Source organism: Callorhinus ursinus, unplaced genomic scaffold, assembly GCF_003265705.2.
Source record: "Callorhinus ursinus isolate GAN/ISIS: 27379988/994484 unplaced genomic scaffold, GSC_fseal_2.0 scaffold11, whole genome shotgun sequence".
NCBI lineage: Eukaryota > Metazoa > Chordata > Mammalia > Carnivora > Otariidae > Callorhinus > Callorhinus ursinus.
In genome coordinates, this window is record NW_027397073.1 from 15,894,359 (window position 1) to 15,918,828 (window position 24,470).

At 44.3% G+C, this 24,470-nt stretch overlaps 1 protein-coding gene across 1 annotated transcript; it reads right to left on the minus strand.

The window, feature by feature from the left end:
• Positions 1-1,135: 1,135 nt before the first annotated feature.
• Positions 1,136-18,063, minus strand: SEC11C (SEC11 homolog C, signal peptidase complex subunit). Its single transcript, XM_025886697.2, has 6 exons — positions 17,875-18,063; positions 11,152-11,261; positions 6,513-6,662; positions 4,298-4,417; positions 1,969-2,026; positions 1,136-1,336 (listed from the first exon to the last, which is right to left on the minus strand). Exons 1-6 carry the CDS (start codon positions 17,959-17,961, stop codon positions 1,283-1,285), a joined length of 579 nt encoding a protein of 192 aa, XP_025742482.1. The 5' UTR covers positions 17,962-18,063; the 3' UTR covers positions 1,136-1,282.
• Positions 18,064-24,470: the final 6,407 nt, after the last annotated feature.

Here is a 24,470-nt window from a genome sequence, read left to right on the forward strand (position 1 = left end):
GCCCTTCCTTCCCGGGAGGGAGTTGGGAATGCAGAGTCTCGGGCCCCACCCCAGCCCTCCTGAGTCAGAACCTGCCTTTAAGGGCAGCCAGGTGCTCTGCACGCTCACTAAAGCTTGAGAGCATCCCTCCCTTCTCTGGACTGGAATGCTCTTCCCCAGGATTTATCTGCCTGATTTCTTAATTCTGCTCAAGGTCCCCTCCGCAGAGTCTTCCCTGGCCTCTACATGAAAAGCAAGAATTCTCTTTGGCTCTCTATCAGCTGACCCTGGTCAATTTTACTTCAGAGCAATTGTCACTTCTGAAATCCAAGTGTTCCTCCCATGCGCTGCAAACTCCATCCAGGCTAGGACTTCACAGCCCTAGCACCTAGGGCACTAACTGGAACAGAAGTGCCTGACAGTGGGCGCCTGGGTGGCTCAGTTGGTTAAGCAACTGCCTTCGGCTCAGGTCATGATCCTGGAGTCCCGGGATCGAGTCCCGCATCGAGCTCCCTGCTCAGCGGGGAGTCTGCTTCTCCCTCTGACCCTCTTCCCTCTCGTGCTTTCTCTCTCTCATTCTCTCTCTCTTATAAATAAAATCTTTAAAAAAAAAAAAAGAAGTGCCTGACAGTTTCGTGAAGGACCACTTTCTGCGCAGGACAATATACTGTGTGTGTAAAACTCCCACAGTGGAGGTCCCTGGGAAACTACAGAGAGGGACGTGTGTCTCTCACCCTTCTGTACTTTTTGTAAGTTTTCAAAGGAGGATGCACTGTTTTTCTAATTTATGAAGCACTTTTCAAATAATTTATCCAACTATCTCAAGATAGATCCCACCACAAACACAAAGCAGATTACATCTTTCCTTTTAAAAAGGTTTTAGGCTTTATTAACTTATCAGATTCTACTTTAGTAAATAAGAAACCATTTCCTTTTAGGGGCCTGTTCATTCCCCCCACCCCCGAAATGCTATTATGCTATGCAAAGAGTTTTAGTTTTGAAACTCAGACATTATGACTACATCGTGGGGACCATGCATCATCCCCAGCAGCAGGTCCAGAAGTGGCCCAGACCCCGGTGCTTGGCTTAGAATGACTACCACAAGTGGCACATAGATTGAGCAGGTTCAAATCAGAGCCCACAAAAGAAAACAATCTTCACTGATGAATCATTTATTTGGACAAGACAAAAACGTCTCCACATTGTTTCCTTTTATACAGAAAGTGGAACATTTCAAATATATTAGGTTTTCTCTTTTTCAACAGAATTCATTTCGATCTGGTCCCAGGAACTTCTTCTCATTTTAGGATTCACGTTTTAGTAACACATATGCACCCATTACAGCCAAAAGAGCATACTGTAAAGAAAACACAGTGGGAAATTACTGTGAGCTCTACAAATTAGTTTGGTCTATAAATGTATTCAGATGAAGTCTGCTCAGTGCTAGACTGAGGACAGAATCAAAAGATGACCTCTTCCCCCTTGCCTGGTTCTCCAAACTAGCTGCTCAATGCCACATTATGGTTTAAACCCCTCCCAAATATACTGATGGACTAAGGATCAAGCACCCAACAAACACGGCTAATTCATTGCTCATTCTTGCGTAGGTTCCCTATTGTTTTTCAAGTGGTTTTTAAAAAATATAGATACCATTTTTATTGAGGTTGAGAGATCATCACTACTGGGTTTATTGTACTACTTTTTTTTGTATGTCTAAAGATTTCCGTGATAAAAAGCAACAAATACAGAGGTGCCGTTTTAGAATACACTATGAACACAAAAGATGAAAGTAGCTATTTTAAATAACTGATTTAAGTGTTAATTTAAATGGTTATATTAATTCGTAGTTAAATACAAACACTCTGCAAAAAAAAAAAACAAAAAAACCCAGCAAAACATTTTAAACAGACTGCATCTTCACAGCGGCACGTGCAAAAAGCTCCAATATATATACATTTTTTTAATGCAGACGTAGAGACACATTCCTACCTTGAATTTTGGGTAGTCATTCATTATTATGGTGACCATACCAACATATGGTAAAAACCTAAATTGTGGGATGAAAAGCCAGAAATATAAAAATTGTTTGTAAAATGATGATAGCAACATTTAAAAACACTCTAAATCAGCCTTAGGACACAAATCTTCCTTGGGAATAGCCTTGATTAGGGCTATAAAACTAACATTTACTCCTGCCTCAAAAGGCTTTCTTAATCAAAAGGATCATGACTAACAGCAGGATGATTTTTTAAGCAAGCGCATGATTTCAACTAGAGATGCTGCTTGTCTTCACTCGCTGCATTCACCATAACAGAATTAAAATAATTAGTTGAGAGGCGCCTGGGTGGCTCAGTCGTTAAGCGTCTGCCTTCGGCTCAGGTCACAATCCCAGAGTCCTGGGATGGAGCCCCAAGTCGGGCTCCCTGCTCTGCGGGAGTCTGCTTTTCTCTCTCCCACTCCCCCTGCTTGTGTTCTCTCTCTGGCTGTCTCTCTGTCAAATAAATTTAAAAAATCTTAAAAAAAAAAAATCCTTTAAAAAAATAAATAAAATAATTAGTTGAGCCACTTGTACAAATGGAACCAACAACTGCTATCAGACTAGTTTTTAATTTTTTCAGTGGAGAAGTCACATCCAGACAGCCTATATTAAGACAGCCGTTAGGGAAAACTTTCAAAATACATGAAGAGTTAGTTTGTAACTGGAAGAACCATCATCATTTTCATTTCATGGGGCTTTCCAGATGTAACAGGCTTACTGGGCAGTGAACACAGATGTGAGTCCCATAATTTATACCCACATGATTATGATCACAGACACAGAAGGTCTGGGGCATAAGCTAGCCAATGATTCTCCTGACAAAATTCATGAGAAGATGCAATCAGTGGGGACACCTGGGTGGCTCAGTCGGTTAAGTGCCTTCGGCTCAGGTCATGATCTCAGGGTCCTGGGATCGAGTCCCAAATCGGGCTCCTTGCTCAGCAGGCAGTCTGCTTCTCCCTCTGCCTGACCCTCCCCCTGCTTATGCACTCTCTCTCTGACAAATAAATAAATAAAAGCTTTAAAAAAAAAGATGCAGTCAGAGGACCCAAGCCTCACCTCACCAAGGGGAAACCAGTCCTATGTAAATCAGCAGCTCCAGGTAAGGCAACCAGTCCTATGTAAATCAGCAGCTCCAAGCTCTCCTTTATACGAAGCCTGTCCCCAGGACATCTAAAAATAGAGGACTGACTAGCTGGAAGTCTCTCTCTTCTCCCCACAGATACTCCAGTGGAAACGCAATAGGGTAAAGGAGTTAGAAGGTGAGCAGAGGCCTCAAACCACAATCTGACTGATAAAGCTAAATCTTAGAAAATGGTAACCAGGTTCTCCAGCCTTAAACAGCTCGAGGGATTTAGAGAAGATAAAAAAAAGACACTTCTAACACAGGTTAAACATAAAAAACAGTCACCAAGAGAGAGGAAGAATTGCCTTTTTTGTTTTTTTAATAAAAGGATACATGCTCTGCTGTGACAGTCAGAAGCAGAACTCACTGCTGGAACAATTATGCAAAGATGAATATTAAAAGATTTATCACATAACTGTTTCTGGTAGAGAAAAACAGGAAATAGTCTGTCCACCAAAAGAGGATTGGCTAAGTTAGGATTTTATGATTCTCAGTGGAACAACAGTACATACCCACTTAAAAATACATGGGTGTAGATTTGACACAGAAATCTATTTCCAACTTCTTGTTGGGTGAAAAAATAAAATAAAATTCTACTATGTAAAATTATATATTGTATAAGTACACACATCTGTATAGGTAGAGGAAATGTCTAGAATATTCCCTTGAGTGTTATCTCTGGGAGGATTTCTTGTAATTGCTATTTAAAACCACAAATAACTAATCTCTAGGTGACGATTTCTTTCTAAAACAGAATTAAACCAATGATATAGATAATATACTTGCATTCAGTTTTAGTTCTGAGTGGTATTTACACAGTAAATGCAGTACACAGTACAAATTGTACTACTTACAACAAGTGATTCCATTATCTTATACACTTAGTTTCTTACTTTTTTTTGAGGGAGGGAGGGAGGGAGAAAGAGGGAGACTGAAAGAGAGAGGGGAAGGGGCAGAGAGAGAATCCCCAGCAGGCTCCACACTCAGCACGGAGCCCCATGCAGGGCTTGATCTCACGACCCTGAGATCATGACCTGAGCTGAAGCCAAGAGTGGGACGCTTAACCAACTGAGCCCACTCAGGCACCCCTAGTTTCTTTGTTACTATTTTTCTGGTTCCTGAATCTCTTATATAACTTAAAAGTTAATGCTCACCCTCTGGCCCTTCCCACCACATCCTTCTTCTCAAGCCAGTTCTGGCCCTCTTTGTACAAGCCTCTGTCGTCAACTTCATTATTGTCTCCTTTAGTCAGAAATTTGATGTCTCCATTATCTCTAGAAAGCAAAATAATGTCCTTTCACAAATGACTTTCAGCACAGCATCATTAGAAAACAATTAGTTTACCCAGCATGTCACAGTCAGATACGGGCATTTAGATGAGCATTCGACAATAACTAGATCTTTCCTGGTCTAAGGTGATTGCTTACAGATAACCATCCGACTAACACACAGGTCTGCTGGTGATCTTGCAGACTCAAATTCTAAAATGCTCATGTTACCCTGATAACCAAAAAGCATGGCAAAGCACGAGGGCACCAGCAAGGCAATGATGAGCTTCCAGCAACTGTCTTCACTCTCTTAGTCCTCAAAGACCAACTTGTGAACATGGATTATATTCCCCTTCCCTCTACACATGAACGTGGTCCTAGATCACATGGATTTGAGCACAAGCTAATTCAATGCGGGTGTGCCCTTACCCCTCCTCAAACTTACTTCTCCTTGCCAAATGCAGAATGTTAATGCATTATTTCCTTCAGTGCTGAGCAAAGTGGTACAAAATCTGGTTTGCAAAGAAACAGGAATCACAAATGGCATAAAACCAGTGTGTTAAAGAGACCCATGGGATTAATTTTGAACATTCTAAACCGGTGCTTACACAGCCTTGACACTAGAAACACAACATTACGGCATATTACAGAGCTATAAAGAGGGTCTTCTTTCAATAAGACAAATGAAAAAAGGCACTATTATAATTAGATAAAATATTAAAAGCCCACAAAGATTTGAAACCACGCCAGAAGAAGCAAGCTGATTTGCAGCTGCGGTTATAAAGGAAATCAAGAAGATAAAACCCCAAGCAGTCTCTCCCACAACTCATGCAAATTACAGAAAATCACCATTATTTCCTCAATTTTGAATAATTTTTCATCTGTAGAAATTGTTTTTAAGTCAGCTGTCACATTACAACCATGCATATTTCTTTATTAGTCAGTTAACAAGTGGACATCAAGTCCCATCGTGTAGACCCACAAGCGCAACGCAAACAGGAACAGGGTCATTCCAATGTTTACAGCAAAGCAAGGTGACAATTTTAAATATCGACTTCTTGGGGGACCCCTGCAAGCAGTGAATGGAATGGGAACCTAACACTGGAGATACACAAATAGTTACAGTACACTTGTGTGTACACACACCCGCACACACCCACGCGCAATGAGAAACGCCCTGTTATTTAAAAAACACAAATACAGCGGTCAGTTTAATTCCGTAACTCAGGCAGGTAAAAAATGCTACACTAAGCTGCAAGAGGTAAATGAATAACCCAGTATAGAGAAGGTAACATTTTCACTAATCACGTGACTGTACCCTCCCCTGGGAACTTAATATATTTGAAGGAGAAGTCAGTGTCTCTCCTTCCCAAAAAGTGCCTTCAGAAGCCACCACTGGCATTTAGAGGAAAGGAAGACTATCTGTGCGGGGAGAACTGAAGCACAACATGCAGTGACTGAACCCTGAGCCGGGCCGCCATCCAGGGCTAAGGCTACAGCTGTGAATGCCACTTGGTCCGAAGTGACACAGAGAAACAGGCAGCTTTCTGCATTTCAGAAAACAGTCCTCACATCACCATCATCCTCGGCTGCAACGGGACTGGATTTTTTCTGAGACTCCTTCAAATAACGATTATGTTCTCGTACATTCCACCTCCCATTGTGTGCAACTTAAGTTACTGAGTGCTTCCGGAAACACCTGTCCATTCAGTTCTCACACTCGCCCTGTGAGTCATGGTGGGAAATGGTGATGTTATCATGCCCGTCTTACAGACTGGGTAAAGTAGCAGGTCCACACTCACCCAATTAGTAAACGGCAGGACTAGGAGCATAATCCAGAGCATCTGCTACTTTCTATTCAACCATGAAAACTGGCTACCGAAATTGAATCACAAATTCCACACCTGAAACTAATATTACACTGTATGTTGACTAACTGGAATTCAAATAAAACTTGAGGAAAAAAAACGGGAAAAAAAAGTTGGATAATAATCAGTGCTAGTGGAATGAATGAATGAATGAATGAATAAATAAAATAAATAAATAAATTTGGCTACCAAAATTTATAAAACAACACCAAAAAGAAGTCAAGTCACCTTACTTTTCATGAACTTTGATCACTCTGTGAACTATTGGAATGTCTCGTCCTTCGACTTTAAAGACCACGATTTCACCCGCTCTAATAGGGTCTTCCCGAAAGTTTGTCAGGAACAGAAGGTCACCTCTGTGAAAGGCTGGCTCCATACTGCCACTGGGAAGAAACACAAAATCACATCCATTTAGCCTGGGCTCACAGGGGAACTTTTCAATTCATGAAGAACACAAAAATAAAGGGATCAGTGAAAGTCTCCACCTCCATCATTTGTCAGGCAGGTCTGGGAGCTATCAATCATGCCACAGTGGTTCCCTTCCGACTGCTCATGATGATGACATCAAGTGAGAAAGGAAACGATTTCTTCTTAGATTAAGTATGAAAAGGATAGTTGCAGGCCCCACTGTACTTTGTATTAGGTAGAAAAAGAACCAGGTATAATGTGAACACTTTGAAGTAAAAGCTGCCAATTTTTAGCCTCAAAAAAAAAAAGGTCCTACATCTACAAATACATTACTATTTTCATTCAGAAGTGCAGACTCTGAAGCTGGTTGATACTCTAGGGCAAGTCTTGCGTTTCATGGCTCATCCCCAGCACCTAGGACGTGGGCACTCCCATTCAAGGAAGAGAAGCAAACAAATGAATGCCTGAGAAGAGTGATCTACCCAAAAAATGAGCTGAGGGTTGGGACAAAATTCAAACCCAAGTCTTGGGACTCCTGCGGCATCATCCTCTAGGCCGTATTCTACAGAAAGCCCAATTTTAACAAATGTTGACTGCTTCTGATGTGGAGGTCAATAAATAATCCTACCTGGTACTGGTTTAAACCCATGCCAAAAATCTTCAATGGATTCAAAGTAAATTGTAATCTAGTAGAAGCTGAAATTCTCAAAACAGAATTCATTTTCCTTTTTTTTAATGTTCAGTTAGCCACTGTATAGTACATCATTAGTTTTTGATAGAGTGTTCAATGATTCATTAATTGCATATAACACCCAGTGCTCATCACAACACGTGCCCTCCTTAATACCCATCACCCTGTTACCCCATCCCCCACCCCCCTCCCCTCTGAAACCCTCAGTTTGTTTCCCGGGCTCCATAGTCTCTCCTGGTTCATCTCCCTCTCTGATTTCTCCCCCTTCAGTTTTCTCCCCTTTCCCCTATTGTCCTCCGTGCTATTGCTTATGTTCCACATATGAGTGAAACCATATGATAATTGTCTTTCTCTGCTTGACTTATTTCACTTAGCATAATCCCCTCCAGTTTCATTCGTGTTGATGCAAATGGTAGGTATTCATCCTTCCTGATGGCTGAATAATATTCCATCGTATATATGTACCACATCTTTATCCATTCATCTGTTGAAGGGCATCTCAGCTCCTTCCACAGTTTGGCTATTGGGACAATGCTGCTATGAACATTGGGGTGCATGTGCCCCTTCGGATCACTACATCTGTATCTTTGGGGTAAATACCTAGTAGTGCAATTGCTGGGTCATAGGGTAGCTCTATTTTTAACATCTTGAGGAACCTCCATACTGTTTTCCAGAGTGGCTGTACCAGCCTGCGTTCCCAACAACAGTGTAAGAGGGTTCCCCTTTCTCCACATCCTCCCAACATTTGCTCTTTCCTGTTTTGTTAATTTTTGCCATTCTAACTGGTGTAAGGTGGTATCTCATTATGGTTTTGATTTGAATTTCCCTGGTGGCTAGTGATGTTGAGCATTTTTTCATGCGTCTGTTAGCCATTTGTATGTCTTCTTTGGAGAAGTGTCTGTTCATGTCTTCTGCCCATTTTTTGACTGGGTTATTTGTTTTTTAAGTGTTGAGTTTGAGAAGTTCTTTATAGATCTTGGATACCAGCCCTTTATCTGTAGTGTCATTTGCAAATATCTTCTTCCATTCCGTGGGTTGCCTCTTAGTTTCGCTGAGTGTTTCCTTTGCTGTGCAGAAGCTTTTTATCTTGATGAAGTTCCAAAAGTTCATTTTTGCTTTTGTTTCCCTTGCCTTTGGAGACATGTCTTGAAAGAAGTTGCTGTGGCCAATGTCGAAGAGGTTACTGCCTATGCTCTCCTCTAGAATTTTGCTGGATTCCTGTCTCACACTGAGGTCTTTAATCCATTCAGAATTCATTTTCTATATGCTCATGCTGTGTCATAATGCATGAGAAAATAAATAAGACCAAACAATATTGCAATATAGAGGCTGTATGATCAAAAACCTTTGAGAAGTTAGTTGAGGGCAGGATGCAGCGAGGAAGAACCAGACTAGTGAAGAAATGGGGTGCTTTAAAGGAAAATGTGAGTTCAAAATGGGAGCAGCTCAAGAAGTTGGCCCTCCTGTCCCTCCGGGCCCTGGACCACCTTAAACTTGTCAGCACATGCAGATCAGCAAAGAGAAACACAGGGGAGACTTGCCTGTCACTAAGTACTTGCTGATGTGTTTATTATTTAAGTGAAACCAGTGACACTAAGTATCATAATAGATCTAGCATTCAAAAATAGGAAGTCTGAATAAAAAACAGAGAGAGGGCTAAAAATATAAATGACTATGAGGGAAAGAAAGAGCAAACAGTTAAGAACTACAACTAGAAAAACCTCCTGGATAAGTCTCAGAGGCAGAAGAGTACAGTTTGTCATCAAGAGTCATTATTGTTGGGGCGCCTGGGTGGCTCAGTCGTTAAGCATCTGCCTTCGGCTCAGGTCATGATCCCAGGGTCCTGGGATCGAGCCCCGCATTGGGCTCCCTGCTCCACGGGAAGCCTGCTTCTCCCTCTCCCACTCCCCCTGCTTGTGTTCCCTCTCTCACTGTCTCTGTCAAATAAATAAATAAAATCTTTACAAAAGAAAGAAAGAAAGAAAGAAAGAAAAGAAAAAAAAAGAAAAAGAGTCATTATCATGTCTCATGAGGAATGCACTTCTTTGGAATGTTTCACTAATATCAACTTACACTTGCTTTCCTCACGGGCCAGGGATTTCCCAAAGGTCAGTGTTCCCCGAGGTCACACATCTCTCATGATGTCAACAGTTTATGTTGACAAACCAAATTTAGAACTATAAAGCGTGCTTAAAAAAAAAAGAAGTCCCTACAGACTTCTTTTTTGTTACAACAGTTTCTGTGTACAAGTGTGTCTGTGTGATTAAAGGAAAACCAGAACATCTGGAATATAGTTTGGGCTCTGTCAAAAGTAACTGTAAGATGCAAGTGGCTTGGCCTTCATGGGCCTCAGGCTCTTTATCTGTTAAGTAGGAGGGCCCATCTAAATTAGAGGTTTTTAATTTCTTTTTTTTTTCTTTAAGATTTTATTTATTTATTTGAGGGGGGAGCACACAGCGGGGTGAGGGGCAGAGGGAGAAGCAGACTCCCCGCTGAGCAGGGAACCCGATGCGGGGCTCGATCCCAGGACCCCGAGATCATGACCTGAGCCGAAGGCAGATGCTTAGCTGACTGAGTCACCCAGGCGCCCCAGAGGTTTTTAATTTCTAATGAAAAAAAAAAAAGCCTTAAAATCCTTCCTTCGAATGAAATCTTACCAGGCTGCATATCCATATACAATACATAAAAATAGAGCTGTTATAACTGAAACAAGGCTGAGGTATCTAGAATCCATGCATTTGTTCCCCTTCTCCCTCCTAACCTATCCACTGGACCCCAGGGCACTCCTAGAGCACAGCGTGCACACCAGTGAATCAGAAACCTGCATGCTCTCCTAAGGCTCCTAAATTTATGAAAGCAGTGTCTCTCTAGAATAGGCCCCTTGGCCAGCCACACCAGGGCAACCTGGTGAAGCCAGGGCCATGGCTGAAGCCCCATGATACGGCAGCAAGGCCCAGTGGAGGGAAAGGGCACTGGTTTGGGAGGCACGAACCCTGAGTGCTGACCTTGGCTCCTCCACGGGCCAGCGGTGACCCTGCCCGGTCACTGCTACAGCCTACCGCTCCCCCTGTAAAGCACACGGGCTCCATCACCCACCCACCCCCGCCCTGCCCCACAAGGCTTGATGGTCTAGGCCACGTTGGACAGAGAGCATCTTGAAGCACCTAAGGGCTCCCCAACATGTTTCTTTGATTTCAAACTGATTACGTTTCCCCCCCCCTTGCATGACTTTATGGCTATATGAAGTTAATTAAAGTATTAACTTTTCTTAAATTAACGTCCTGTGCTTTAGAAGATACTAGTCTCAGGAAGAGAGCAGCCCCGTACAACAGTGTTGCGGAAGATGCTTGAAACAACACAGCACACTCTGCTGGGCACTGGGGAGATACACTTCCCTGTCTGGTACAAAGACAACCAAATCACAGTTTTAAATCACAGTTTTAAATTACTTATGTTTAAAATCAATTTGTACACAAATAATCACATAAGATTGTTATTTTAGGTGCATTAAAGCATTAAAATGCAAAAGCAAATATACAGTACTGGGGCATTAGCATCCCCACGATCAAAGCTCCAAAGCGTGTGCTGAAAAAGGTGAGATGTTTCAACAAAGATCAGAACGAAATGAAAACAGGTTTCAACAAAGAAAACTCTAATAATCTACCCAGTGAAAATACTGAGCGCTGGCTGTCACGCAGGCTTTCGCTCAGGCAACACTGCTCCTCTGTCGCGGGCAGGAGCGTGACGGCGGCAAGACAGTGTGCGGCACGTACCTCAGCACCACCACGATCGGGCTCTCGCTGCCAGTGAGGACGATCAAGCCTTTCCAGATCATAAGCGCAGAAGACACGATCATGGCAAAGTTTAAAACCTGGTAATAGAGCTGGAACGAGAAAGGCCAAACCCAAAGTGAAAACCAATGGAAGAGTATGCACAAACCCTAAGCTGGAGATGAGTCTGTTTACAAACAAAACAAAACAAAACCAAACCAAAAGCTAAGTTGTGATTTTAGGATATGAAGCTAATTCACACAAACTGCAAACTCAGGTAGTATTTCAACTTTTGTCCATGGAATGAGTCTTCTGTATATTGTCTCTCTTTCAATGAGCAATGAGAGAAAAAAACCCAGAGCAATCCATGGGACCTACTTTGTTAAAGCTTCGGTAAGACTCTACTTACTTACCTCTCTGGGATTTCCCAGAACCTTCAACCCTGAAGAGTCCTGTTATTCAAGTTCTACCCCAAGGGCCTCCTGCTCTAGTGTAGAGACTACCCATCAGACCTGAGAGCCTAATGCACGCAGTGTGATTTACCTAGAACCACTCCATAGCCACCTGGCCAAAGACCTCAAATGAGGCTTCAGAGTCCTATAGTACTTTGCAACGAGGCTGTTCTGCATCTGAAATTACATTGCAAAGTGAACAAAAACTTTAAACACCTGGATGTTTAAATTTTCCATAAATGTTTAAAAGGTAAAAAGCAAACAATATCTGGTTAAGAACATAGGCAGAAAGCCACACAAGATGATATCTAGTTCTAAGCTGATCTTGCTCCACCTTAGACCACTGAGTTAAGATCCACAGGGCCTGTCCTGCCAAAGCTCAAGGCTCTTCCTTGCTGACAGTTGCCTGCCACACACAACCCCTGGTGACTACAGCGGCGGGGGGGGGAGGGGGAGCAACACGTGCCTACCTCACAACACCCTATATCGGACTGTAGCTGGATTGTTGGGCCAGATGTTTACAGTCTTCCAAGAGGCTGTAGGGACAAAAGTCACTGTGCCTACTACTACTTGGAATGTAAGTCCCGCAGGGCATCTGCCCTTAGTGCCCTCCAGGATGGCTCCTTACTCTAGTACCTGCCTCAAGTCTTCCTCCTCACAACCCCTCTGTCTGGGTGATCTGAAGAGCCACGGAGACGGCCTACCCAACACTTTCGTGTCTCAATTCTTAGACATCCTCATCTCCAAAGTCCTTCTCCCTCCACCTGAACCAACCACTCTCAACATGCCTGGAACTGAAACTGCTCAATCCCCACGTCTCTAATTCAGTTATCCCCCTCTACCTGCCCATGTACACCTGTTCTTCTGCCATATGTGCTCACCTACATGGCAGGACTCTTGTCACTCCCCCTCCCAATTCGTTCTATACATTCTACCTTCTAAACATTTCTGGAATCTGTTGCATTCTCTCTTTTCCCATTGGCACCACTCTCATCCAAGTCACCAACAGAGCCCGCTGGGCAACTGCAAGAGCCTGCTAACCAGTTTCCTGACGTCCATACACACCTCTGTCAATGCACCCTCCACGTTATACTCTACACTCACTTGCAAAGGCACCTCTGGCCATCTGATCATCTCTATGCCCTGCTTCAACTGCCCCTCGATTGCACCCCTTCAATTGGATCCCACTACTCTGAGGATGAATATGGTCTCTATGGCCCTGTCTGGTACATCCCCCTACTCCCTAGCTTCAGCTGGTGAAGCTCACTTCACTCCAGGTACGATAGCGGTATCTGTCAAGTGCTTCAGCGAGCACATGCTCCTATCCACTCCAGGATCTTTACCTGGCTATTTACTCTGCCCAAAGGCTCTCTCCCTAGATTCCTTAGCATACGTAATGCTCACTTATCTTAAATCCTACTTTCGGCACCAGTTCCCCAGGGAAGCCCTCCCGGACCCACTAGACAAGGAGTCAGCAAACTTTTTCTATAAAGGACCACATAATAAGTATTTTACAAGCCATATAGTCTGTTGAAATTACTCAACCCTGCCATTGCAGCGAGAAAGCAACCAAAGACAATAGGTAAAAGAATGAATATGGCTGTGTTCCAATTAACTTTATTTATAAAAATAGATGGTGTGGGGGGTGCCTGGGTGGCTCAGTCGGTTAAGTGTCTGACTCTTGATTTCGGCTCAGATCACGATCTCAGGAACGTTGACATTGAGCCCTGCACTGGACGCTGAGCATGAAACCTGCCTCAGATTCTCTCTCTCCCCTCTGCCCCTCCCCCAACCCTACCTCCCATCCCCCAAGTCTCTAAACAAACAAACAAACACAGATGGTGGGCTGGAGCTTGCTACTCTGCTGTAGACCAGCCTAGGTCCTCCTGTTACATATTCTCACTGCATTCTGCACTTCTTTATACCGTCCATCACTATAATTATACATATCATTTTTAATGTGTCTTTTACATTAGACTGTATGTTCTACAAAGGCAAAGATCATTTTGGCCTGGTTCACAGCTGTACCTCCAAAGTTCAACACAGGTCTGGCAAAAAGTAAGTACTCAATTTGTTGAGTAAATAGTGAGAAAATAAACATCTTTAATATATGGTGGGCACAAACAATTAGTAAGAAAAACACTAAAATCCCCAAAACAACAACAACAAAAGAGGTAAAAGCTTAAAACTATTACTTTTCCAAAGAAGAAATACAAGTGGTGAATAAACACTTAGAGTGTTCAAATCCAATCCTCCCTCCCTCCTCCCCTCTTCTTTTTTATGCCTAGCAAACTTCAAGTTTGGGGGGGTTTTTTTGGTTTTTGTTTTTTAATGCTAATACTCGGTGCTGGCCCAGGGTGCACTGTGGTGAGAAAGGAGGCAGACCCGGTCATTCTGAGAGCAATCTGGCACTAGAATCACGAGATTACTTTGGGCCCAGTAATCCTACTTTAGGAATTTCGTCTACAATAAAGGCAGATAGGGAATTATGGCCCAACAATACGCATCATGGTCCTATTTCTAGGAACAGAGAAAAGGAAATAAATGAGCAACAACAGAGAAATGATTGAGTAAAATAATGGCAAGTAACTGCACTATTTAAAACAAAAGTGTAGGCTGCAGTAGAATCTCCACAAACCGCAAAACAGTTTGTAGAACGAACATAAGGGGGTGCCCTCAAAGGCCAACAGAGGCCATGTTAGCATGGTGGAATTATGAGTGACTGAATTTTCTTCTTTACACTAGTCTCTATTCTTTAAAATGTCTGTGATGGACATGAACTAATTCCAAAGTCGGGGGAAAACAAATGTTTAAAGGAACTTGACAGAATGTTATACGGCCGTTAAAATGATTACTTTGAGGAGTGTGACAAAACAGGAACACGCAGTCTGACGTGGCAGTAAGGTAGGAAAAGCAGAGCTCATACTGCTCCTATTACACGTCTGTGAAATTATGTCATTCCAGGTATTTATGGAGGAAATAACTGAAAGTGGGGACATAAAAATGAATTAAAATAACCGTGAAGTGGGACGCCTGGGTGGCTCAGTCGGTTAAGTGTCTACCTTCGGCTCAGGTCATGATCCCAGGGTCCTGGGATGGAGCCCCGCATGGGGCTCCCTGCTCAGCGGGGAGCCTGCTTCTCCCTCTGCCCCTCACCCCTGCTCACTCTCACTCTCCCGCTTCCTCTCTCTCTCTCTCTCTCTCTCTCAAATAAATAAATAAAACCTTAAAAAAATTACCATGAAGCTATTCTGATGTAATAATTGAAAAGAAGATAAATGTAATTCAAAATTAAAGTTACACACCATTAAAAAAAAAAAAAAAAACTCTTTGGCTACTGTGTCAAGAGCAAATTATGAAACTATCACTAAATCCCCAAAAGACAAAGAAGGAAACTGGAGTGCCAAGCGGATACTGTTAAAGCACTGGGCTATAATACATTACATTGTTGCTTCCGAAGTAAAATCCACCTTGCAAGGCACATCAGTCTAAAGCAGAGGCTGTTCACTGTAGCTCGCATTCGAAAACTTCTCCACCTGCTCTGCCAGACTTGAAGGACTTGATAAATAAATGTTGTTCCATTATGAATTACAGATCTGACTGGGAAAGCCCCAAACCACAGTTTTAAACAGAAATTGTCATTTTTAGACAGATTTTCAAACCACTGGGCTCCACCCTGATAAAAGCAAAGTATAAAACCTTGCCATTTATGTAATAAAGGCCTAGTGCTAAAAATATTTTTTCCAGTATGATTTTCTATGCTTGAAAAATTCATCGAGGGGAAGTAAAATCAATTCCTCAAAAAAAAGTCCTTTGAGCAAGACGCCTATTGGCTAAAAAAAATAACCGATTATACAAAAACCTAACAAGCTAATTGCAAAACCGCAGATCCTACTTCAACACCCTACCTTTAAGGAACCTACTAATATGAGTATGGGATTAAAATCCCAGAATTCCGAAACATAATTTTGGTTGAACTACTGGACAGACTGATGGGGATGTAAGAGATACACCGCCACGTTTCACTGGTGCCTTTTGTTCGTCCATCTTCACCTCCCAACTTTCTAAGCTCGGCAATTCATAGCCGAAGCAAAAGTTCAGAAGCAAGCGCACACTCAGTCTTTGTCAACCAGAGATGAAACAGCCAATGTCTGAGAGTTTCAAACAAACGTTTCAGACCCGATATTCTGGCCGACAAAGCAGCAGAAATGCCAGTAGCTGTATTTCTTCCTTCCTCTCTTCCTCACTGCAGAAACAAAGAGTCCTTGTTTTTGCGTGTGGCTCTTGCCTTACTTTATAGCAAGCTGGGGCAGCAGAGAAAGGAGGTCCCACTTCCGAGACTGGCGGAGCACGCATGCCTGACAAGGTGTCAGAGGATGCTATTTTGGAGGGGAAAAGAAAGAAAAGGACAAAGCTTAAAAGAAAAAGAAAGAAAGTACCAGGAGGAAGCAGATTTGAACTTGTGCATTTTAATTAGAAAACTAGCAAAACATAGACAATGCAACAGCTACGGACAGGCCTTATCACCGAGAGTGGGAATACACAGACCTGTGAAAAGGCAAACCAGTTTAGGAGTTGAGACATTCATCAGAAGGCCTTCTCTGATAGTCTGCAATTATAACCACCAGTAATCAGTACCAGTTTTAGAGACATTCTGAAAACCTAGCCAATTAAGTCTAGACTTTAAAATAAAGCTCTATTTTCTGGAGGATTTTCTTGGGAACAGCATCAGTGCTCAAGGAATTAGCTGTTGGTTTTTCAAGCTGGTGATAATCACTGCCACAACTCGTCTTAATCACAGAAACTCCTAAGAGCTCATCAGCCATGCACACCTAGAAACAACCAGATTCTAAACAACAGTTTAGACTTGGTGACTTGAGTCACCAAGCTCTCCCACACTACTGCACTAGCATGAAATTCTTTTTGGAAAACAAAACAAAACAAAACAAAACAAAACAAAACAAAACAAAAAACCCATATGTCCACAGGCGTAAGTTGTGCTATGCCGTAGGCATCATCCCACTCCACAATATAGTGGCAAAAATGACAGGATGTGTCAAAATCATAATAATTTATACCATTTTCTTTTTAAGTGTTTTTGTTTGTTTTAGAGAGCGAGAGCACGGGGGGGGGGGGGGAGGAGGAGGGGAGGAGCCGAGGAAGAGGGGGAGAGAGAATCTTAAGCAGGCTCCATGCCCAACGGGGAGCCCCATATGGGGCTCCATCTTGGGACTCTGACCTGAGCCTAGATCAAGAGTTGAACACTTAACCCACTGAGCCATCCAGGAGCCCCTATACCATTTTCAAAGACGATCAAAATTACCAATAGGATGGTTCCATTTTTCTTAGCATAATTTATTATTCATACCAGTAAAAGTATTAGGATCCATTAGGATCTATCATGCCTACAGGTCCCCTAAATTCTCTATCTAGAAGCTTAAGCAATCGCATTTTTCCTGGCTGAGAGGGCTTCCTTTCCAGTCCCTACTCAGCCTTATATTGAAGACTCAAAGACAGCGATGCTGGCCAAGGAGCTGACCAAGGAGAGAGCAAAAAGGAAGCTTTCCTCTGAGGTCACAGAAGAGTGAGAAATCAACCCCAGCTGCCCAGAGACCCCATGCTAACTGCTTCCTATATTCAAGGTGTAGCCAGATGACAGAATCTAAGAAATTAGGGAAGACTTCTGGGGTCCCCTCTGGAACCCTGTGTCTAAAAACGACTGAGCATCCCCAGTGAGATCGCCAGGCACAAGGAGCTTTATTTAGTCCCGATGCATAGTGGGGAGAACACGTCCCAGAATGCGAAGAAATTACTTTGGAAGGCATTACTGGACAGTTTCCACTGTCAGAAAGTTCTTTCCTTTCGCCTGCCTTCTCGCCCCTTCCATCCGGGGGCAGCCTTCCTCGGGGTGTCAGGCCTCCAGAGCCTCTTCCAGGGGCTGGCCCTTCAAACACGTGCAGACAGCTGTCACTCACGGCCGAGTCACCTCTCCTAGCTTGCTCAACCACACTAGATTCCGATTCTCTTCTCCTTTCCGGCCACCCTCCCCTCACGGCGCTCTTGTCAGTCAAGACAGCGCACACCAGTGCCCACACGTGGGTTCGCGCAGATTTGAACCCAGGGCCTCTGAGAGCCGGTGAGGGAGCCTGGGGGCGCCGTCGGCCCCAGTCGCCGGGCGCTGTCCTTCCCGGAGCCCGACCCAGAAAGCCCCGACTCCCCGCAGTTGCAGCCGGTTCTTGCTCCGGGGCGCGCCCCCCGCGCGGGCCTCCCTTACCTGGCGCTTGTTCATCTTCCTCAGGTCCCCAAAGATGTCCAAGCCGGACGCCGGGAGATGCGTCCCCACGGCGCCCGCGCGCACCATGGTGGGCTCTTCAGGGGCCGAGTCTGCCCACCCGCCCCGGGTGTCACAGACAGCGGCGGAGCACCGGCCCGACCCGGCCCCCGCCTACCAGCTCCGCGTCCTTGCGGGTCACGTGACCGGCAACTCGCTCGGGCGCCCGGGAATGGTAGTTCTCTGCGAATCTTAGCCACCAGTCCACCTGGAAGGAACAGGGAAGAAGAAAACTACCACTCCCAGAATGCTGCGGGGCGAAAGGCTCGTCCAGTGAAGACCCAGGGCTTCTAGGGAGGGCAGCGAGGGGACTCAGGAGCCTTGTCCGACCCTTCCGAGCGAACTTGGGGGAGAGGGTGATCTTGCATATCGCAGGGACAACTCGGGGAAGCGACTATTCAAGAGGAACTGAATTCCTCAAGACTCTGGTCAGGCGCCAAGAGGACACCTAAAGCTCCCCGGCATTCACCTACCCGTGTATCTTAGCCATTGGATGACTGCGCCGAGGGGAGGCGGGGCCTCTACACAGGCAGCCGGCTGGGCTGAACCGGGGAGGAGCCTAAAGAATAACATGGCTGGTGGGCGGGGCTTGAAAGAGGCGGGATTTTTGAAGTCTCGGAGTTCTACGCTCTGCAAGAAGTAGTAGGATTTGAATGCTATGAAGCATCATTGTATCCTCTTGACCATGTTGTGTTGTGTTGCAATAAATATTAATTGAACGAATAAATAACCACCGAATTTTATACACGAAGAAACAGGCACAGAAAGTCTAAAGGACCTGGCCAAGGTTAAGGGTCAGAGTCTGAAATAGAACTCAAATTTTACAGTTTCCAATTGTAGATTAGCTACATCATTCATTCACTCAGTTATGCATTATTTATTTCATTCTTTTATTCACAACTCTTTCTGAAGCATCTACTATGCACCTGGCCTTTTTCTAGGCACTTGAGAAACATCAGTGAACAAAATAAAATGCCTGCCCTCATAAAACTTACATTCTATACCTTCTAACAGAAGTAGATATAATAAATGAGTAAATTATACAGTACCTAGAGGGCAGTGGTGCTATGGAAATAAGAAAAGGGAATAAGAGGAATGAGGTGCTCCGGGTGTAGGGGGCAGGTTGCAATTTAAAATATCCCAGGGGTCCCAGGGTGGTTCAGTCACTTAAGCATCAGAGTCTTGATTTGGGCTCAGGTCATGATCTCAGGGTCATGAGATCCAGCCCAGAGTAGGGCTCTGCGCTCAGTCAGTACGGAGCCTGCTTGAGATTCTCACACTTCCTCTCCCTCTGTCCCTCCCCCTGCTCACACTCACTCACTCACGCACTCAATAAATAAATAAATAAAATCATTTTTAAAAATCTTTTTTAGAAAGATTTTATTTATTTGACAGAGAGAGAGCATGAGCAAGGGGAGCAGCAGAGGGAGAGGGAGAAGCAGACTCCCCACTGAGCAGGGAGCCCGATGTGGGCCTCCATGCGGGGCTCAATGCCAGGACCCTGGGATCATGACCCGAACTGAAGGCAGACATTTAACTGGCTGAGCCACCTCAGCACCCCTTAAAAAAATCTTTAATTTAAAAATAATAAATAAAAATAAATAAATAAAATATCCCAGAAACTAACTCACTCTAAAGCTAATGAAAGGTAAACTTTGGGACCCTTTACTTGCAAAGGCCCCTTCCAAGGACCTGGAGAAGAAAATGGCCAAATAGTTTTGTAAAATTCTCAAAAGCAAGATATTTGAATTGCTATTGGTTGAATCTTGTTTCTTTGCATTCCAACCTCCCCTCCATCATACTTCATGTTGGAGGCACAAAGAGCATTTTGAGGTTCCAACCTAAGGAGAAGTTGAGTTGAAGATACATTTAGTTTGGGTTTAGTAGATATGTTTATGTGGTTCATGGTCATTCCCTGCCATCCTGGTGTAGGAATGGTCTTAGCACTACGCTCTTAAAAACAAAGAAAGAAGCCCTTTGAAGAAGGAGACAAAGCAGAAGCTGTGACACCTGACCAGCCATCCTTCCAACCTACCCCTGACCAAGGGCAGGGTCCACACTCCTCCATGTGGTGTGATTGTGACAGGTGTGATCTTGGACATCCCTCGGGAATCAACTCTTGATGCTACTGGGCCCCCAGTCTTGTCTGCTTGTCTTGTTCTTACAAAGGAAGTCATTAAAGTCAAGTGAGGTCTCAAAGTACCACGAAGCAACCCGAAAATCTCCAACCCCATCCCCCAACTAGGGCTTGGACTTTGCCTCTTTGTCTCTGTTCTCAGCTCCTTTTTCACCATCTCCAGCAGTGCTGTGATACCAAACAGAGAATCTTAACTCCTAGTGGCTTATTTCCTCCAAAGACTTAGGAAAAGGAGCAGAGTTTAATTACTGTAGACCCTGCTGCCAGTATCTGGGGAGGTCTAGTTTAGTGCCCAGAAATCAACCAATCCTCTGCCTACATGTTGCTTCTGAAGTTGTCTCTGATTTATTGCATATCTTAAACCAAAACATAACATTGCCTTATTTATCCTTTTTCCATGGAGAAATAAGCATACTAATTTTCTGAGTGAAATCCCCCAAACAAATCCCCCAAGGCTGATGCCATATACCCTCTCTTCCTTCAAGTGCCATAATCAGAAATAAAACTCTAAGAAATCTTCTACACCACAATTGGTCCACTCTCTTAATTATTGATTTGTCTGCTCCACTGAGCACTAGGAATCCAGAGGTGAATAAGACACAGTTCTTAAATCCAGTTGAAGCTGTAAATGTGCAGGACATGATTATCATATAGGGTAACCAGTGAAAGGGGCGGGGCATACTAAAAAGTATGCACTCTAGTTTGGAACCCTCTTAGCACATCCGGGTAGCCCTTGTGAGTGGGGAGATGAATTGCTACAGAGGCAACACCAGGTAACATTGTTCCCATATTTACTTTGCATCAGATAAATGCTTCTTTATACTTACTATCAATGACAAAAACTGTATTTTACAGAAAATGGAAAATAAGTCTCGGAGATGATAAGCAGCCTGCCCAATGTCACAGACCTAAGAAAAGACAGAGCCAAAACTTGAATCTGGGTCTGCCAAATCCAAACTTATGCTCTCATTTCCTACACCACACTGTCTCTCCTCTGTTCTTTTCTGCCCTTTGAAGCCCCCGGGACTGCATGAGCAGACACAGTTCCAGGTGGGAATTTCAACTTTCAGTTTCTAAGTTCAAGGTACTGCCGACAGATTGATGGTATTAGAAACCATCATGAGCAGAATCTCAGGGATCCTGGGCTACCTGAGCTGGATGGAGAGAGGTAGGACTCGTTCTTAAATGGAGCACCCACACAGGAAGACATCAGGTGGATGACTTGGAATCTGGTCAGTTCCAGCAGGAACACTGGAGCTCGTCTGGCTGGGCACGAATGAGTCGCTTTGTGTCAGATCTGAATCAGCAGCACCTGGTTAATGGTGCCAGACACCAACATTCTGAGTCGCTCTGTGCTTTGCTGTCTCCTGCATCTGTGGAAGGATACGCCTCAGAAGAGCTGCACTGTTCCTCGGGGATGTAATCATCAGAGCGTGGAAATTTGGCTGCCTCTCCTTCTTTCTCCATCTATCTCCCACCTGCTGCCTAAGTGCTCTTGTCAAAATAAGCCATTTCTCCAGCTGCCACCTCTTCTATCCCACCCAGCCCTTCTGATTACTTCCCTATGCCTTACAGTCGTTACAACCACCCAGGAGGGATTTTATACTGTCAGGAATAGTAACGGGAAGGGGGGAAGGAAGATGACATTCACTAACCAAAGATGCTCATTTCGATCTATGTCCCATGCTACTTGGCTGACATGGGAGAGTCGAGAGCTTTTAAAACTTGGCATCTCAGTTTAACACTATTTTTAACAAAAAGTTAGGGAGACATTGTCTTACATTTGCTCCATCCATGAGGCTCAGTACTTTCTGCAAGAATTAGATAGACAAAGGACGGTAATTCCCTGTTGCTGGGCATCCGGAACAAGATTCAGGAGATCTGCGTTGTCCTCCTTGCTGTGCCCCTGCGCGGCAGTATCACCTTGAACCACCCATCTGTCTTCTCGGGCCTCAGTTTCCCCATCTGTAGAAACAAAGTTGTGGCCTCTCATGTTCTGGGGCAGGTATAAATTTCACAGTCATGGTCCCTGGGGAGCAAAATGTAACTATCTTTTCCTAAAGCTTAAAAAAGTTATATTAAAGGGGTGCCTGGCTGGCTCAGCCGGTTGAGCATCCACCTCTTGGTTTCTGCTCAGGTTGTGATCTCACGGGTCGTGGGATCGAGTCCTGCATTGGGCTCCACACTCACTGCTTGAAGATTCTCTCCCTCTGCCCCTCCTCTCTCTCTCTCTCCTTCTCTCTCTCTCAAATAAATAAGTAAATAAATCTAAAAGAAAAAAAAAAGAAAAGTTATATTAAAGCCCCCTTCCGCCTGGTTTGCAGCAACTTAATATAGTCACTTTCAGTTTTAAAACTCGATCAATTTGCGAGTATTTAAACACTCTCTCCTACCCCTCTCTTTCCACCCCAGATGGCAACTGAGTTAAGGGAGGCAAATCCCGACTTTTAGGGACTGTCGTTTGCATCTGCTTCTCCCTCTTGATCTGTCCCACTCCTGTTCTAGAAATCTTGACAATGTAGTTTGTTGTATCTGGTCCTTGGATGTGAGCCTTCCATTGCTGAGTCACTGGCTTCTGTCCTCGCTGCCCCTTCATTGAAGTGCCCAAGGTCCTGTCATGTCCTCGGTCTTCATATGCACACACATCAACTCAAGCCCCAGGCTTTGGGGGTCTACCAGCTCTGCTCTTTGGGTCTTTTCTTGGCTAGCTTCCCCAGTCTTTCTGACTCCCAGGTAAGTTTGGTACATCGCTCAGCGTCATTTGGCCTTGAGCGTCAATGGCCCTCCATCAATTTCTATTCTGTTATCGTCCATCACTGCGGCTCAGGGGACCCTAGCAAGGTGCTCAGAGGTCCAGATGATGCACTTCCACTCTGGAATGACTGATCTTAGAAATCAGCATGTATCTTTATACCTCGTTCCACCTTCAGGACTCTGCTGGAAGGGGGAAAGCAGAGTTAGCTCTTGTAATCTATACCAGGTCCACTCTACCTTTCCTCTCCATGCCCGGGCTTAGAGTTTTCAAAGGGATTCAAAAGAAAAAAGAGAAAGCATCCCCATTCATATCTTCGTTTTTACATCCGAATGGTACCTTTGATCTTAGAAGTCAAGAATTCACCACCTTAGTCTCAGATTCTGAAGTGACCCCTTACTCCCCAACGGAGGTAATTCATCTTTGGCTATCCATGTTACGTTGGGGCAAAGACAGAATCTTGGGGTACAAACAAAGAGATTAATAAGTAGGACATGGACAGAATGGCTAAAATTAACAATACCAGAAACAACAGGTGTTGGTAAGGATGCAGAGACAGGGAGGAACCCTCTTATACTGTTGGTGGGAATCCACTCTGGAAAACAGTATGGAGGTTCCTCAAAAAGTTAAAAATAGAACTACCCTATCAGCAATTGCACTACTAGGTATTTACCTGAAGGATACAAAAATACAAATTGGAAGGGGCACATGACAGGGTTCTTGCTTGCATGGCATTTCATTGTAGTAGGGAGAGAGAGAGACAATAAACAAGTAAATATAAATAATTAGGGTGATTTTAGACATGCATAATGTTATGAATGATGAGGAGCCAGCCCTGTCATCTAAATCTCAGGAAGATTTGGAATCTGTTTTTATGTCTACCCGCTGGGGCCGGACACCTCTGGGGCCGGACACCCCTGGGGCGTGGCAGCTCCTGCGAGATAGTTCAGGGGAGAAGAGGCACAGACCGTGCCCAGGCAAGCCCTCAGCTTCGAAGAACAGGGTATGGAGACGGGCAGAGAGCCAGGAGCAGCCCCCAGTTCCAACAGGATCCTGAGCCCGGCCACAGGTCCTGGCAGATCCCGGCCCACAGTGGGCTGGCCTCAGAGCCTATCCTGTTGTGGCATCGTTAGTGGTCCTGTCCAGGTGTGGGCACCATACACAGTTGGCACAGAAAGCCTTTCCCTCAGTATCTGGGTCTACATGCAGTCATGTTTCCTCGGGAATCACACAAGGAGAGACAACAGAAAGGAGAGGAGGACCCAATGGGATGCACAGGGCAGAACAGAGCTGGGAGATGGACAGCCCCGACCACGTTTGAGTTCCATGTTCCAGAGGTCCCCTCATTCCTGTCCTGGGCTCCGTGATATGGACAGAATTTATAAAAATGGTATTTTTATAATAAAATCCCCTTGTGGTTTAACCTGGGTAAAACTAGGTTTCTGCCACTGGTGACCAATAAAGTCTTACCCAATACAGCACATTCTTACAATCGTACAGGTAGACTCACATGGAAATGGGGAGAATGGGAAGGAGGTGCTGGCTTCACTAATAGAAGGAAATGGTGGGCTGTCAACATTCCTCCCTGACTCCTTCTCCCCACAGAGGCTCTCTGCAGCTGGAAGCAAGAAGCGTCGTAGGCTGTGCCTG